The 17,803-nt window shown below is 38.5% G+C and overlaps 1 protein-coding gene across 5 annotated transcripts in view; it reads left to right on the top strand.

Moving 5' to 3' along the window:
• The window catches only part of LOC132262166 (nuclear receptor coactivator 2), a 38,033-nt gene that overhangs the window by 2,095 nt on the left and 18,135 nt on the right, over nucleotides 1-17,803 (top strand). For 3 of the 5 annotated variants that reach the window (XM_059761322.1, XM_059761324.1, XM_059761319.1), the window contains exon 2: nucleotides 12,344-12,465. In XM_059761322.1, coding sequence (XP_059617305.1) covers nucleotides 12,437-12,465 — 29 coding nt within the window. In that variant the 5' untranslated portion in view covers nucleotides 12,344-12,436. Of the gene's footprint in view, nucleotides 1-6,035; nucleotides 6,601-6,955; nucleotides 7,059-12,343; nucleotides 12,466-17,803 lie in introns of those variants that run through there. The other 2 variants (XM_059761321.1, XM_059761320.1) reach the window with 2 other exon arrangements.

Below are 17,803 nucleotides of genomic sequence, written 5' to 3'. Positions count from 1 at the left end.
ACAACATCAAAATATACCTCAATTGAGGCATAATTTGAGCGCCTTTCGTGGAAGACCGACAAAAGCCACAGAATTTTCCGAGAAACTCGGAAAGAGACATCAATTGTTCGTGTTTTCACTCATTAATTGACGTACAGTTGAAGGGATTTTCATTTTCCAGGAATGCAGACAATTACTCATTTTGCCTAAAATAAAATACATTTTTTTTTTATCTTGACAAATTATGAATTTTGAAAATCTACCTGCTAGATTTAACTCTGAGAAAAATAAGCACCGACACAGGGAAAAAAATGTATGCTCATGTGTGTACTCAATAGTGCCAGCGGTGCCAGCAGAAATTCATAATAATTATTGCAACACAAAGCGTGAAGGAATAAATTACTCACAAAAAAACGACTTTTTTGCAACATCTCATATTGAAGAAATACATAAAATGTTTACACTGTGTAGAGATATTTTTCGGGAGAATCCGTTGGGAATGATGGATGAAAAGCTGCCAAATTTGGGGATCAATAATCGCAAAAAGTATGTCTGAATTCAAGTGAAATGTTGCCCTTATTGACAAAGTGTGTAATTGTGGTAGCTTGGAGACAAAATGAGTGTATGCAGAATTATTCACATGATTGAACATGGTGTTTTTGTTCATATTTGATGCGGCTTTTGTTCGCGAAACCCTCTATTGAACACTGAAAAGTATTTTTGCACAAATTTATTAGTCATCGCTGGACAATTAATAATTCTTTGAGTTGGAAAAAAAATCTGTAATGAGATTTATTGGGAGGTTTTTCTAAGTTCTCTTGCAGTCTAAGAATACTTTTACATTTAATTTCTAGTTTCACAATAAAACGAAAATTCTGCCAAGGGATTATTCCGAATGCACAAAGCACTAAACTGAAATAAAGTGAAGTTATGTATAGTGATAATCAGAATTGTCAATGTAAATATAAAGTATAGTGTAAAAGTGCGAGAGTCATATTCATCGTAAAGCAAATTACATGATGTTATGCAGAAACATTGGAGAAGAAAACACAATTTTTCTGACTGTAACATTGCAGAATGCATGAAACAGCAAATTTCTTCATTTTTTCTCTTCTTCATCTCCTCTCGCTCAGGGTTGAGCTCTCTATATATCATTAAAGAGGCAACTTACATTTTTAATACATCTGTATTATTATTTTCTGCCAACACTGAAAGAGAGTCTTTTCATTCAGATCATGAAGAAGGCGAAAGAAAAGACAAGTAAATAAAAAAAATAATGAAGAGAGTGAAAGAGAGCGAAATTAATAATTATTTTTTATCCGTTCTCATGAATACGAAATCTTTCCCTCGATTTTGCGTACTTTTCTTTTGATGTATTTTTTCCATTTGCGTCTTCGCCTGAGAAAGTGCAATTCAGTCGAAAAGTGTGAAAAATCTCTTTCAATTATAGTCTTCGTTTCTGTGCTACTCGAGGATTTTCTAGGGAGAAGGGAAAAATGTGTTTTTAGTAATGTGAATGTGAGGTACATTCTAAAAGGGTATGTGCTTTTTGAAGGGGAGGGAAAAGTGTAGCTATATTGAGCCATTAAAAATAAATGATGTAAATTTAGTGCATTTTTAATGAACACTGATTAAATTCAGACAAGTTAACTTGGAGATTCATTAAGAGAAATTTAGTTTAAAGCTATTTTTCCTTTTCAAGTAGAGAAAGGACTTTGAGGGCTTTAATAGACTTTACAAGAACAAGAAGTGTTTGCATTTAATCTTTGAAATTGGCCCAATGTAAAGTTACATAAGTTTGTTTAGAGAAACCACATGTCTTTTGGAAACTTTGGTGTTTATTAACTGAATGTGGAGGTTATTTTGCGTCAACTTACAATAGTCCTTTTCTCAACAATTTGGAAGAGTGTAATTTATATTCCTTTACAGCAAGAGTGCATTTGCGTGCCGTTCACCCCTGAGGAAGTGGCCAACCAGGCAGGCAGAGAATGCATTGGGCATTTTGTTAGTCACTGCAGTTGATCTTTCTCTACCTGAGTTACACTTACTTTTCGGGTGAATGCAGGAGACAAAAACGATGGCAATCGAAGAGGCAAACATAAAATTGGAATTTCGGACTGAATTTCCTTGACTTTGAGAACTATTTCTGACTTTCCACAGTCATGCTTTATTTCCTTGGCACTCCACTTGTTTTGATATCTCACCATCGATTGGTGAATTTCCCTAACAATTTTCACGTTCCTCTATACTTAATTGCCGACTAACTGCAGCATTTGCATCATTCATTTCTGCAAATGAAATGCTCTCGAAATAGATCTGTGGAGAAATCAGTTTACGCGGGTGCCACAGAAATCAGCAGTTTTCAGTGAATCAGAAGTGTTTATCAAGATAAAATACTGTAAGATATTGCAGTTGTTCAAAGTTGAATAAGTTAAAAGCAATCTTAAATGATAAAAAAAACTCGATATTAATTTTTCTATATTTTTATTAACGAATTAAATTTTTTTTTCTTTTTCTACTTGAAGATATTTGCAGAAAATTCTTTTCAATTTGTCTAAAATGTATGCTTGTCTTCTTGGCTCGTCAGTTTTATGAAACATAAAGAGGAAAATGTGTAATATTTGACATTTAATACCTAAGGCCAATTGATCGAGAGCCGAAAAAGAACCCATGGAACATGTGAACGAGCATTGCCGTCAGTAAAATTGATAATTGCCAAGTGTCTCTCCCCTGAGACACTCCAGTGAGTGCTCCATTACGTAGAGGACGTTGTTTGAATGTGATAAGATCTATCCAATAAGTTCAACACTGTTGACATGAATGCATAAATATATGATAGGTTGTCTCGAGAGATTATTGGAAATCATGTTCTTTGTCGATGTGGGTAACATGGGAAAATTTTAATATTATACTTTGACATCACCCACGAATAAAAACCATTATTTTGTGATGCACACGAGTATCGCACTGAGGAAAATACATGAAAAGTACAAATTTTTTATCTCATCCACTGGCTAAAAATAACCTCCAGTGACATTGACGTCTCATCTATCAAAATTTATACTCGCGATATGTCATTATATTTTGTGACGTTATTTTTTTCTTCTCGCGCAAAGGTCGTCAAACAAGAAATACGCGAAATTGTGCATCTGAATATCCGAATACAATATCACAGGGGGAATTCAATTGTCCGGATATTACGCTTTAAACACTGTTGCGAGAGTCGTGACAAGTCTGACAATTCGATAACAGCAAACATGGAACCAGTTTAGGGAGGATTCCAGAAATTCTTGGTTAGATGTGGTGTTATAGCTCGATATAACCTCAAAATTTGCTTGGTTTGAAGGCACTCAGTCAGTGGGTTCTTAGTCTAAATATGAGAATGAGTCATGATAGGATTTTTCCCAATAAAAACATGGAAAATAGAAAAAAAAAGGAATGAAGAGTGGTTGGAGAAATGGATTTATTGAGTTTGTCGTCATTATCAATGTCTTCCTTCCTTCCTTTCACAACAGGAAGAAAGACACTCACAGTTGGTGGTGGATTTGCTTGAGATTTTCACCCCATTTTTTCCACTACGCTTTTCCCCATATAGCATGAGATGCTAACCATCGTATAACGAGATGGAGGTTTGCTGTTTTACGCAACTTTCGGGTAAGAGAGAAATACTGTGAGAGAGAGAGTGAGAGCTTTTTGGCGACCACGAGAAAAAAGGCACCACCAGTGAGCAAACAAATGGTGAAAAATCGTGTTAAGGACCTCAGCGGGAGGGTCAATGGATTACCAAGACGCTTCTGGTGATCATCTCAAGCATTCACTGGTAATTGCAATGTTTATTGGGACGAATGTTTGTGTGAAATGAGAAAATTCGAGCATGAGCAACCCAAATGATTTAAAAGTCGAATGAGAGAGCCAAGAAGAGAAAAAGGAATGAAATAGATGGCGGAGAGATGGATCTCCAACACATACATGTACACATCATGGCATCTATTGGAATTTATTTATTTATTTTTTTTTATTGCTCAAGCTTCTATTATATATATTTGCGAAATTTTTCAAAACTATTCACTTCTGCAGAGACTTAATGAATTAAACGAATAAGTTGAGGACTTAGAATTGTGAATTTAGGGTCGAAATGGAACTCCACATTTCAATCAATATTGGCAAGAAAAGCTTAGAAATCATGACAAACTTTCCTGTACTCTGTACTTATGGGATGTCAAGAGTGAAAAATTGCGCTCTCCGGTCTAAGTGGATGCTATTTTTGGTGTGAAAAGGAAGATGGAAAATGAGACAAAATTGCCACAAATACATGTGAAAATGCAAATGGAAAATGTTCACAATGACACAGGAGATGCGTTGGCAAAAATTTTTCTGGCATTCACACCACCATCGAGAGTGAGAAGACGCCTGTGTTGCTGTGGAATTTTCAACATGAGAGACCCACACTGAAATTTCCTACGACAAACTCAAATGAATGGTTAGGAAAAAGAAATTTTAATGCCAAAAATAGACACGGAGTTTCTTCATCTTGACTCATGTTGTCTTTTCTATTTCAGACAATCACTCTCGATATGCGTTCACAAAATTCGACATCAAAATGCATTAGGTTTTTCGCACAAAATGTGCGGGCTGTGAGGAAATCCCCTCGCGGGAAATTCACTGAGTCCTTGGTTAATTCGATTGGGATTAATTAGGGTTGAGGGGTGGGAGGAAAAAATTGTTTCACTTCCTATCCTGACCCAATTTACTTCAATCTCTTCTCCTGTATTGAAACTATAAATAAATCTTCAGAAGGCAATATGAGAGGAATTCACCGAAGAAATTCATAACAGTGGATATTAAATGACCCAAGGAGTTTAACCAGTAATAATATAAAAACGTAATTTATTTTCCAATAAATCATTCAGGGCTTCTTTTCCCAGAGAGGATTGATTTCTTTCCCTAGGCCTTTGTATACTATAAGTCCAGTTTCTCAACTGACAATTTTTACAACTCTCACTGGGGCATTGGGTACTTTAAAAAACCATTATTTATTAGAATTGTATAAATTGGTTTTGCCTTTGACTTGGTGTCATTATCACACCCTTTAAAGACAAGCGGGTGGATCACGAAAAATCTTTATTTGTTGAAAAGTGATAGAATAAAGGATTGTATGGGCACATTCAAGTGTTCACGAGAATAAAGTTTTCCTCACTTTTCTAGCCATTTACACTGTCTTACACACAATGACTATTTTATAAAATGCACATATAATATTTTGAATGAAGGTCCCACGTTACACTGTCAAAAAGCACTCCTACACTGAAAGTGGATTTGAGTGAATTTCGTGGATGAGAATCACTCAATATATGGCAAGGAAGATTATAAAGACACACGATGGAAAAAGGCGAAAAAAGATTGCAGCTCTAAGATTATAGAAGTCATTGATGCGATAACCTTGCGACGACAAATGAATTTGTAATATTTTCATTGCTTCACACTTCTTCATTGCTGGGATGGGGAATGAAAAGTGGATGTATCGAGGGATAATTGGCACATCCACGGTATTTTGGTTTTGTCCAGAAATGAATCTGGTGAAGCGAGGTGAGGTTATTTTGAGGGTGAGTGCAAACAGCTCTGGCTCACCCTGTAAATTTAATATTAAATAGATGTTATTTAATGTGAAATTTTGGATACTTTTGGGAATGTGTGGAGCTTTGGGATTTATATTGGGTCCACTCTGTCCTATGCGGCAGGCGTGCGAGCGAATGGGAGAGGTGCAGTTTTGAGTGATTTGCGTGTGTATTGAGTGGTTGGTGTTTCTCAAGGCGTACTACAGTGAAAGAGTGTTGGGAAAAGGAGGTGAAGAGCTAGGTGACTCGACGGTAGACTGTGTGCTGTGTTAGTTGCGCGTGTGTGTCGTCACCAAAAGCTCCCCACTTCTCGTGATCCATCCGACCGGTTGCTCTTACTCACTCTCTCATGTGACAACGTGCATCTATCCGTTGCACTTGACAATTTTTCTGACGACGCAATTTGTAGCACCCGACTTCAGTATGAGTTCGCATTTCATATCGGTTGGATGGTGATATATCTGCCTTTTTTTCCACACTTGCTATCAATTCAATTTGACTTTAGGGCATATTTTACCTTTGATTTTTTGGTACTGTGATCCCTCTGGCCTCCAGAGGTGAGACTTTCTCCTGGTAGTGACGTTATTGCGCGCCCACAAATCAAGGATAACGGCTATTGAGGTCGGAAAAATCGATAGGAAAGGATATTGAATAGTGGAAAACACGAAATTCACTGCCTTGAGCCACGAAAAAGTGAGGTGTAGTGGATATAGAGTGACAGTTGTAACATTTTCCCTTGGTCTGGAGTTCCGGAAAGGTGTAACATTATTTGGGGTAGGGAAAAAGTGTCGCCTCAAATTGACGTGCATTTTTCCCCATGATGTGCCACTGAAAATGTGTGAGAGTGGTTGAGAAGCGAGTATGAAATTCAAGTGACGTGGAATGTATTTTTACAGTGATGAAAATACATAAGAATTTAATTGCAACTGTATAACAAAGGTGATTTATATGCAAATCCACAGACACACTTTTTCCATCCAATACAGTGGAGGATTTTCGGACACAGGTACATGACTAATACATGGAAATGTGTTGGAATTGAGGCTTTTTTCTCTTCTCGTGGATGATGAATTGAAATTTGGTGAATTTTCACGCTGTGTGTGTTGAGGAATAATGTGAAATTCATGGTGAAATAATTGAAAAATATAGAGTAAACCGATCATCGCAATTTGACAAGTGATTTCCGCTGATGAGTGACAGTTGTTAGTTGGAAAAATTGCCACCTTGCGTGTATTTGTGGTTATAAAATTGTTCTTCCAAATGGAAAAGAATTCACCTGGATGATTTACTTGCACCTCTACGCGGTGCCCCTTATTAACAACTAAACAGGACTGGTGATCCTGATATTTGTGAAATACTCTGTCCTGCGATTTTATTTTGACAGTGTAGTGCAGTTGGGACAAAAAGAGTGTCCTAAAATCAAGATTTTTCCACCATAAACTGGACAAAAGAGTAATTTCTCAGGTAATTGTTGAGAGAAGAGAGACAACTTGCCATCCAATTATTTGCACATTCATCTAAAATGTCGAAAATGCCTCACAAATATTGACAACGGCTCACTTTTGTCAGGGTGTTGGAGAGGCCAAGTGTAGGGAAGAGAATTATGAAATATTGTATCACCTGTGGCGTCTTGGCCAATTCAGTGTCAGGGAATGAATTGAGAATGAGGTACAATTAAAAAGAGCACGAATTTTGAGTTGTGTCGTGGGGAATTAGTGGCAATGTGGCCAGTGCTAATAGAATTACAATTTGCTCAAATAGGGTAACACTTTTCAGGGTTAGTGGCTTTATAATGCTGAGGAGAAAATAAGATTAAGGTACTTTTCCTAACAGTGTACGTATAATAAGCAATGTATTGCTATTTTCTTTCTATCTCTCTCTCTTTAGCCGAGTAAATATTGAGGGAGTTTTCATGGTTTGGCAATATGGGAAAATTGTCAGAAGAAAAGCAGCTATTAATAGAAAATGTCACTGTTTTTTCGGGAGGGGAGAGATTTTCGCATGTGGTTTTTCACAAGCGAAGGAAAAGCAACAAGCGAGATGTGGAAAAATAGCTATAATTGCGGACTGTATGCGAAGAATAGTAATAGGTATGGTATAGTTTTCAGTCGAGAAGCACTGCGAAAAAGATGTTTTGGTGGTGTTGCAAGGCACTTGGTTGTGCATGAGTTGCTTTCGTGGCTTGGAGAATACATGCACACCAAGTCACTGGTGCTTTTCCATTGTAGTGTTGGAGGCGCGCGCGAGATTCGCGAAGACGTTTTTGGAGGCACAACACAATAGGTATTGTAGAGGAGAATATGGTTGAAATGGGCACTTTTTCACGACTGATAGCTGGATAAATATAGCATTAAATATGTGCAAACTTTTAAAAGTATGTTGGTGACGATAAGGGAGAAGGAATTTGTGTAATGTTCCTTTTATTCCACACTTCTTGCCCACTCCGCCTGGCTGAGTTTATCAGGCACGTCACATTTTGTGGTGGAGTGAATTAAACATGTATAATTAAATCAGCTCAAGTTAGGAGACAAGACACTTAAATGCTAATAAGGCAGAGGACAGAAAAGTGCTCAAAGGAGACACTTAATTTTCCATGTGATTTATTGAGTTTAGTGTAGAGCGGGGCTAATTTGGATAGGCTTTTCCTTTATAGATAAAAACACGGGGTTGCAACAGAATTCTAAGGTCACATGTTCACTTTAACCTCGCGCGAAACGAGAGTCTTACTGCTTGACTTTGGCATAAATATAAGAAAAATGTAGGTACTATGTGATGCTGCTTTCTTAGATTTACAAGAAAAAAGAAGATTTCTCAAAATCTTTTCACTCTCCAAAGTGAATACGTTTTCCCATATATTTTTTCTCAATTCTCATCCGGTCGAATTTGGTAAATTTCCTATAAAAACGGAGTCAATTAATCGTCGAGGAAGTGTGCGTTGGCAAAGGAAATGGACGGGAATCATTGGTGAATTTTATTAAATTCAAGGATTATGGCGAAATATATTAATTATGAAAGAAGCGTGTGTTTTGCGGTGCTGAAATAAAATTCGCGAATTTGTTCCATTTTAGTGAATTTTGGTGTGTTGATGAAGGCAAAAACGGAGGCAAGAGAGAAGATATGAAATACAAAAGTTTCCATCCATTCTCTCACCATTGGTTCTAATCTATAGTCACAGGTTATGTATTAAATCTATTTCATCTCTCAATTTTCTGGAATTACATAAGCCGTGTGGAAGGAGGCGAGAGTGGAACGGAATGAGTTGGGAGCGATGTGTGTGTGCAAGGGGGAGAGTAGAAGAATTGACGCGACGTCTCTTGTTCACAGGTGGTATTCGATCCACCACAAAAATAATCATTGCAACCTTATCATTGATGAGAAACATGATGGAGGTTCATGGGTGGCAGAGAGGGGCATCAATAAACAATCTATATAGATAAAAATTGATGTCTGAATTGAGGCAGATACGCGATTGATGAGTGGCCGGTTGCGGGTAAGGAGAGGAAAATAGTGTCACAATGACGAATCAATGCTACGCGACAAAGAATCCATAAACAATGGTTGGGAGGAGGAGGAAAAAGAAAAATGCTCAATTGATGGAGTACAAATGAGGCCAGAAAGGGTACTAAAGTCGCACCACCCGACGTACAACTCAATATTTGCCATTTAACACCCACAATTGGCGGCTCACTTAGACATTTTCCAGACACTTTCGAGACACTAGTACGCCTCCATTCGATCTAGAAGAAATCGACCCAATGGCGCGCGTTGCCTCCCTTTGTCGTCTCCACTTTTCTGTTCGCATAGAGTGAATCACCTGCGAAAAGGTGTTCACCCAATAGAGGGGACACAAAACTGTTGTTGGAAAATGGGTGATTTTTGCCCATTTTCTCGCGCGCGTAAACAATCGACTCTCTTGTGAATTTGCTGGTTTTTACAATATCCAAGGACATCCGTGAAGACCACAAGAATGATTTCTGGCCGTGTCGCTCATTTTATATGGTTCTTCGGCGCTTTTTGCTACCATGTGTGAAGTGTGTATGTGCGGAGAGGAGAATTAAGAGAAAAATGAGGGCTCAATCAATGTGTCTTCGAAGCAATTGAAGTTTTGTGGGTTTTGTGGAATGTTTTCATGATTGTGTGGTTTTCCGACTATTTTAGATTGCGTTGCGGTAGAGAAATGCTAAATTAGGTCTAGCTCACACGTCCTGATAGGGAGGAAGTTGAACAAAGTTGTTAGGTTTTTGAGCGAATCCGATAAACTCTTATCTACAATGCAATCAATGGTTGTGAGACAGATCGGAATTGAGAATGATTAATGCATACAAAATAATAGAAATGCAAAACATAAAGAAAAAGAAACTGTGCAATCCATCTTTGACAAGGGAATAGCAAAAGGGTGTCCAGTAAATTTATCTGAAAATACTCTCAAAACCGTTAGCGATTCTAATTGAAAGTTTCCACAAGGTTGTGGTTTTTCGTTGAAATTTTGATCGCTCAGAAATGGAGGATGAGGTACATTAGCTACACTTCCATTTCCATAAATTTCCATTTTATACTTTTCAGCTGTGTCGCTTTTCCATTGGGCTTTTCCCCTCCCCCCAGCATATCGGGTGAGAGGCCTCCAAGTGGGGCCTATTTTTTCGGATGGCCATGCGAGTGCGAGGCAAAAGGCGGTTGGAATTGTAGAAGAGGTGGCAGAATAAAAAAGAAGTTTGACAAATTGGTACGATTTGCAAATAAAATGGACATAATATTATGCGCGAGTGTGGAGCTGGATTTGGGTGTCAGCATGAGAGCATAATGCTGGGTGAGAGAAGGAAAAGGCTAATTCAGCAAGACGCTAAATTACATAATGAGTGTGTAACTTCTGGAAACAAACTAGTTACTTTACAATTCTCTCGCGCGAGCTCTAGAGCTTTTTCTTAGAGGCGAGGCACTGTGATTATTCTTGTGGCACCTCACACGAACAGTTGGGAGGGCGGGAGACGAGATAGACGGAAAATTGACGGGGAAGCAGAGGAAGAGCCGAGATATTGATGGTATGCTGTACACCTCGGTTGTTCGGTGTTGTTTGTTTGCGATTATGACTAACGTATTAGAAGCGCGAAAGAATCGGGAAAGGAATTGGTGCGAATGAGAGGGAATGCCTGGATACCTTACAAGTTGTTTGGTCGCGATGAGGAGTGTGAGTAAGATGGAGCAAGCGAGAGGGAGAGAGAGAGAAGGAGAAAAAATAATTAGATTCATATGTATGAAATACAACACAAAGCCACGGAGCCACGCAATCCAATTAGAGACTATGAATTAATGGGAGATATGCTAGAGTCAATTAAAAATATAAAAGTCTAAAATATTATTTAGAGAAAAAAAGCAGGCAGTGAAGATAGCGAATGGGAGAATGAGATGGGGGGATGGAGCATTGGAAAAAAACATTGTCTATTTTTGCCAGTCCGGCCATCTCGCTCGCGCTCAGTGAGCGCCGCTGTAGAGAAATAAGGATGACATGCACTTAACTACCTTTTCAACTAATAATTTCATCTGAATGTGTGAGAGAGACTTAATTCTAATTTTCATCATTAGCGAAATATAGTGTCTGTTGGACGTTCTTTTAATGCTATTGCAAATGTTTCGGCCAAAATGCCGAGGAGGAAAACAGGCAAAGTGTTTTAAAGGAGATAGAAGTCATTTGCAATTAAGATTGACAAGTGTAGAAGAAGGATATTGATAGAATTTTGAATGTGATTCACCATGAAAGTCAGTCTAAGAAAATTGTGAATGACTATAAAAGATTGATGGTAAATGTTAAACGAGGCGAAAAGATGAGTGACCAATAAAGTTACCCAATTATAGTCACATTAAAGTCAACATGTACATAATTATTTTTAATTCCTCTTTATTAAATGTCAGAAGAATATTTGGGGGAATAAGGATTGGCAGGAGCGAAGGAAAAAAGTAAATGAAGCAAAGTTTAAACACTGCAAAAATGCTTAACAGAATTTTTGATTAACTTTTAAAAGTTTATCTTTTATGATAATTGTAAATTCATAGATGATTTGCTATCTAATACAGGGATAGGTTGTCCAAGCATTAACGGTGATGAGCGCCTCTCTGTCGCGATTAAAATGATATAAAATCTCAGCGTGGAGAGATAATCTGGAGAAATGTATGGAGGCAGTTGTGAGAAATGTAAAAGATTCCTCTAGATATGCATATGAAATGGATAGAGATCTAAAGTAATTTGTGAGATAACGGCGAACATGACTCGAGGTGGGCGTCGACGTGTTAAAATAGCTCTGGAGAATTAGCATAAAATCGAGCCATGAAAGTGAAGAAATCACCTGGAGAAATTCCGCGGGAGCGCGTCGTGGCCACGAGAGTGACCTATAATTTTTCATCCATGAGCCCACGGGCCAATAAATGGGTCTCTTGCTTGGGGTACCGCGAAGAGGCTATGTGAGATTCTCGAGACAGATGCAATTTCTGGAACCGCTACGGTTGAGACCGGTTTGACGAATGATGATTCTGTGTGTGGTTTTTCGTTAGACATCTATCTTGTGTTCTTCATCTCACAGCGGCGATTTCGTGGGCAAGAAGGAGAGGCCATGAAGCTTATCTTTTTCAGCTTTAAAGGCTGATTAGAATGATCGAATTTGGGCGCTTTCTGCGCTACGCGTCTAACGATCGATAGAAAATGGAAGAAACAGCGCGACAATGCCTAATACCACTCTCTCTCTGCTATTTTGTTTCAGGTGGCTGGCGTTACAGCGACCACGGAGCGTCCTTCAGCTCCACCAGCGCCTTCGCAGGGTCCATCACCCGTGCAGCTAACAGATGAACCCCACATGTCAATTGCGGCAGCAGAAAATGCAGGGTAAGTTCACAATTATTTGATAATTGACTTGATTGGTTAATAATATTTTTGATAAAGAGAAGCACTGAAGAGTAGCTTCAGAAAATTTCTTGTTTGCCCTTATGTGATGAAGCACCTCAAATATAATTCACCTGTATTGCTTGAGATTAAATTCTGAGTCTTATGGTCGAGTTTATCATGATAAACTGTTTCTTAAATCAATTGGTGTAAACGTTAAAAAGGATTTCTCTCTCTCATCTTTAATCGATTAATCAGATATTGTTCCTTCGGTCATATCCTTTCTAACAGCGGCATTACGGTGTCTTGAGATGGTTTTTCTCATGCAAAATTAGGGCGGTCTCATACGGAGGATTCATGTGCAAATTTGGTCTGAAAATTTGCATAAGAATTAAAGGGTGCAACTTAATATGGATCAAGATATTTGCTGCTGTCTGAGATGAAAATTTCTGAGGGTTAAAATGTATGATTTTGAGAAAGAAGATCGGTGAGAAATTTCAATGTGCAAAAAATCACTATCACAAAACATGGAAAGGAACAATATAGAAGTTTCTTTCGGTGACGTCTGGAGATAACACTGTTTCACATGAGGCTTAAGTAGATATAATTTTTGCTGTTTCACTATTTTTTCTACTCGTCTCTCGTGACAGTAAATTGCATCATGTTGCATGTATTGAGACACTTTCTCATGTGAAATTTCTTTTTTTCACTCACTTTTTCGCGATCTTGAGGCGTGGAGTGAATTTTTCACGATGCATTCTCCTCACACTTGATATTGTTGTTTTTCTCTCATTTTATTTTTCATCTCAACTCTAATTATGCGTGTATGGAAGAAAGAAAGATGGTTGAGTTTGAAATGAAAAATACAATTATGTGGATCATAGATAGTGAGCTTGGAGAGTTTCCACACAGTGTTTGTATATATGTATGTGCAATTTTCATGGTGAGTGACGCACTGAGTGAATCTATTTGCGTGACTGAATGCAGTTTCAAATGCACTTTCTGTGTGATGAGCGAGAGGGCAGAGATTGAACAGTGAGATGGAAGGAGAAAATTTCATTGGATTTTTGGAATGAAGAAAAGGAACCAACAAAACGGTTTAATCTTCGGGATCAGTCTGAAATTAGGCGCACGTTGTATTCAGATCTGATTTTTGAAGTTTTCTCCGCATTAATATTTTCACAATCAAGAACCTTTTGATAACCAAATTTACCGCACACACTTTCATTCTGTTTTCCTATTTTGCCATTAATATTTCTGAAGGAGTGTTGAAGTGTGCTGAACCTGAATAAGAAATTCCAGCTGATTAAAAGATAAGAGCTGCAGGAATATTTGAAAAGTGTGCGAGATTAGATACATACTTGCAATATTTGAAGCGCCTTCGATTGCGTACTTTTACTTAATGTCGTGTAGTTTTACTCATTTGTAAGTACTCTCACTGAAATGACTTTTCCATGAGCTCGAGAATTGTGTGTGAGTGTTCAACTCACGGCGACAAAAAGGTAAATTAATCCGTGGGTGTGGAGGAAAAACAAAGCCCCTCCGAAATCGTGACGATTCACGAGAAATGTGACATTCTCTTAATGCCGAGGATTGTGTGTGAGAAAGGATAAACAAGGATGAGGATTGGGATGTTGTGTGTGGTGTGGAGTATAACGAGCCGTGGGGGATTTTTCGTGATGCAACAAGAGACAATTTCTCATTTTCTCTTTTAAAGAAGGCATATAATATTGTGTAAGATCATTTTTCGTGTTGGCATGAGATTTATGAATGAACAAAAGATCACGAGGGGATAAAATTGAATTCACAAGTTTTTAATCGACATTTAAGGCAAATTGAAGCATTGGTATTTATATTGGAAGGGTTATTTCGTTTCAGTTAGAATTGTGATGGTTATTTGCGCTAACAGTGGAACATTTTCATTGAATGTCATCAAGATCATTTCGAACTTAAGGGCCTTATTTCGAGGTAAAATAGCAAACAAATCTCTTCAAGTATGATTTGAGTGACGAATTTTGAGACAGGTTCTCAGGCTCCTTCACCACGTGTCCCTCTTAAGAAGACTGATTTTTTTTACGTATACACAACCGTTTCTCCCACAAGTACAGTATATTTTTTGTGCTGTGTGCATTTTTATTACTCCACAACAATTCATTCAATGGCAGTACAAAACTCAAGTATTGTGTAAGTGATATTATTAACAAATCCCAAGCAACTTTTCAACTGAGCTACGCGAATGGAGCGGGAGACGGCGGGGGTGGGGGTACTGTTAAGGCAACAGAAGCGGGGACACACCATGAATAAATCCATACATTTCTGTTTTTGGCGCTGTGTGTGTTTTTATTTTTCATGGAGGCCTGTGAGCACTGCCTGTCTCTCTCTGGCGCATATCACGTGGCGCGCGATTGAGCGAGATGACGCGCCTGAGATGGTGTCAATGTGGATGCTGGGGCTCCACAGGAGACGTGGGGGGCGAATGCCGTGTTGTGTCGGCGTCGCGCAACTTTATAAATATTGATCGAGAGCTTTTACTTGGTCGATTCTCTTGGCTTCCACACGATTGTCACGGCGTCCCCGAAACCTACGCGCCATCTCAGTCACACACGCGCACAGCCTCTGCACTGTCTCTGTCGTGTGCTTTCAGAAGTGGGGATTGATAGCAAGTGGTGACGTCACATTTGGCATTAAAGTATCGTCGCATCTGTTTTGCTCTCTCCACACCACACACTCATGTAAATTCCGCGTCGAATGTGAACAGCATTTTTGGGGGACAGCAGCATCACAGAGGCATACCATACTATTTTTCACTCAATTCTATCTTCTCAGCACATCCCATTCTTCGCCTCATCCTGTTTGGCCATCCATTTTTTCGTTTTGCGCCATGAATGCTGTGGAGAGATTCCACAATGCCCCACAAAATGGGGTGATCTCTCCATCACTTGAGTATCTCTATTCGTCACTCCCTGTGACTGGTCATGTTTCTTGATTTTTATCTTGCACTTGGCAAAAATGTCACGAGAAAGTTCCTCTCAGGGGCGATTTCATTGACTATACTCATGGAAATCGTGAGATTATTCAATCATCTGTACATTAATCATATGTGGGGATTCAATGTGGCCAAAAATGGTGAAAATATTGTCATTATAGAGTGTCTCGTTATGGTAAAAGGAAAACTATTTATCGATCACCACACTTACAAATCATAGAAATATTCATACTTATATTCACTAAACTTCTATTTCAAAAAAAAAATTTTATTTCGTTGTTTTATTCGAAAAAAAAGACATTACTTAATCAACATTTTCTGTTTTTTATTAATCTGTAGTCGTAATCCGCGAAGGAAATCAAATTTTCAATCTCTATAATGAAACGCCAAAAAATTATACTCTCATTCTTTATATCTGTGATAAATGGTTATCGTTTTGGAAGGAGTAACTGGACGTTTCATCTAGTATATAGGGTTGAGTTAAACATTATGAATAATTATTATTTAAAGAGAGATTTATCAAGAAATGTAAATTAGCAGTATAATTCAACTATAAAAATATCTAATTTCCACAAGTGTTGAGAGACTGCTTTAGAACTTTTGCTCACTGAAACAATCACTGTTGATGTACAAAAATATTCATTAGACGGTGCTTCTTTTTGCAAATAACATGTGACATGGACAATTGCATGATTCTCTACTGACGTATTCAGCGGAGAAGAGTAAAAAGAGCGTCTGTTTTTTCCTCAGTCCACGCAGAGTGGCTTTAAGTTGTGAAACCGCTATGAAAATTATCATTTGGCTTATGTGTGTTTTATTCAAAAACCGCTAAATTATCTCACCACGCTTCCGAATATATGCCTGTCAATGTGAGCTGAGCTAACAAGTGGGGGACTGTGGTGCTTAGAGTACCTGATAAGGTTGTCCACACATTCGATTTTGATGCCAGATTTTTTTTTTTTTTGTGAAATTGAATTTTTACGGTCATTCCTCAAGGAAATTCCATTTGAAAGTGATACACTTTTGATCTCAAGGATATGAGTGTGTGGTTGTCTCTTTCGTTTACACTGTAAATGGGGGTGTTTTCGATGAAGGAGGGCTTTGCGAGGCGTGAGAAGCTCACGGAGAGCTTTTTCTCCATAGAAACACCCTCCAATGGTGACGCTTGCGTGATAGAACGTAAACAGTGCCGGGGAGAAAACTGTGTGATGTTGCTGGGTGGCAGCGAAAAGCTCACTTGAATTGCGTTATTGTGATGTGATAGAATGCAAAATTTTCCCAATGGTTGTGTAGATAAAGAAATTGCGAGATGATTTCACAATTATTTTGCATTTTTTCAACCCCCTCATAAGGCATTCCAATGGGTCACCACGGGGGTGGCTTATGTTGTGGGTGGCGTTGGAAAATTTAATTATTTGTCGTGTGGCGACGGAAGGAATTTTTCCCCATTAAATTAAATTCCCAATTGTGCATTTTCACAAACGTGCGCCACAATTTCTCGGTTGATTTTTTTTCCATTCACATTCTCTCTTTTGTATTGATTTTTTCCTCTTCACTGTGGTGATGCTGCTGCTTCTCGACTAACCAAACACTCTTTCCTGATTTGTCAGTATTTTTCCTTCCGAAAATTTCCTTCACTTGGTTGTATTTGAGATCGAAAGGGGGTGGAATTAGTGAAGAGTCCATTCATTTAGTGAGAAAGGGTCAATGACTTAAATGTTTGGGTCTCTTTTGTCCTCTGAATGGCGCGGGTGGGACGGTCAGGGGGTTTTCATTGTGTCACTGTGGACTTTTCTCACCAATACTGGCGATGGGCAATTGATTTTCATGCCTTTCCCGTTCATGTGAGTCAGGAGAGAGAGGCGCAAAAAAGCTCCGTCAATAGAACATTGAACTTGAGGCAATTTTCTCTCGCTTCTCTCTCTCTCTCACTCTCTGGGCAAACACGTGTGCGTCTATCGAAGGCTCAGGCAGAATTTTCTCGGGAGTTTCACTTGGAAATTTATTGTCTGTGGACGCATTTTTGGCCACTGGAGGATCACAATTGATTTTTCATGTCGCACCGTTTGGTGCAAGTGTGAGTGCTTGGCGAGCTGTGTAGTGTATCTCGTGTTAAAGAAAAAAAGTGAATAAGATGAAGAAAACGAGAGCTTCAAATCTCACTTGAGTATCTTTTAAGACAGTCCCAATGTAATATTTCTCTGCGGCATTCATGATAGCAAACCATGTGTGTAGTTGTTCGCCTTTTTTCTTCACTTTATATTGTAAAACAGAAAGTGAAAAATGTGTTTTTTCACTTTAATACGAAGAGGCAGACTCGGTGGAGAGTGATAGTGAATGAGGGAGGACTGAAGT

Source organism: Phlebotomus argentipes, unplaced genomic scaffold, assembly GCF_947086385.1.
Source record: "Phlebotomus argentipes unplaced genomic scaffold, Phlebotomus argentipes genome assembly contig_15, whole genome shotgun sequence".
Taxonomy (NCBI): Eukaryota; Metazoa; Arthropoda; class Insecta; order Diptera; family Psychodidae; genus Phlebotomus; species Phlebotomus argentipes.
This window is presented reverse-complemented; position numbering and strand designations above follow the sequence as displayed.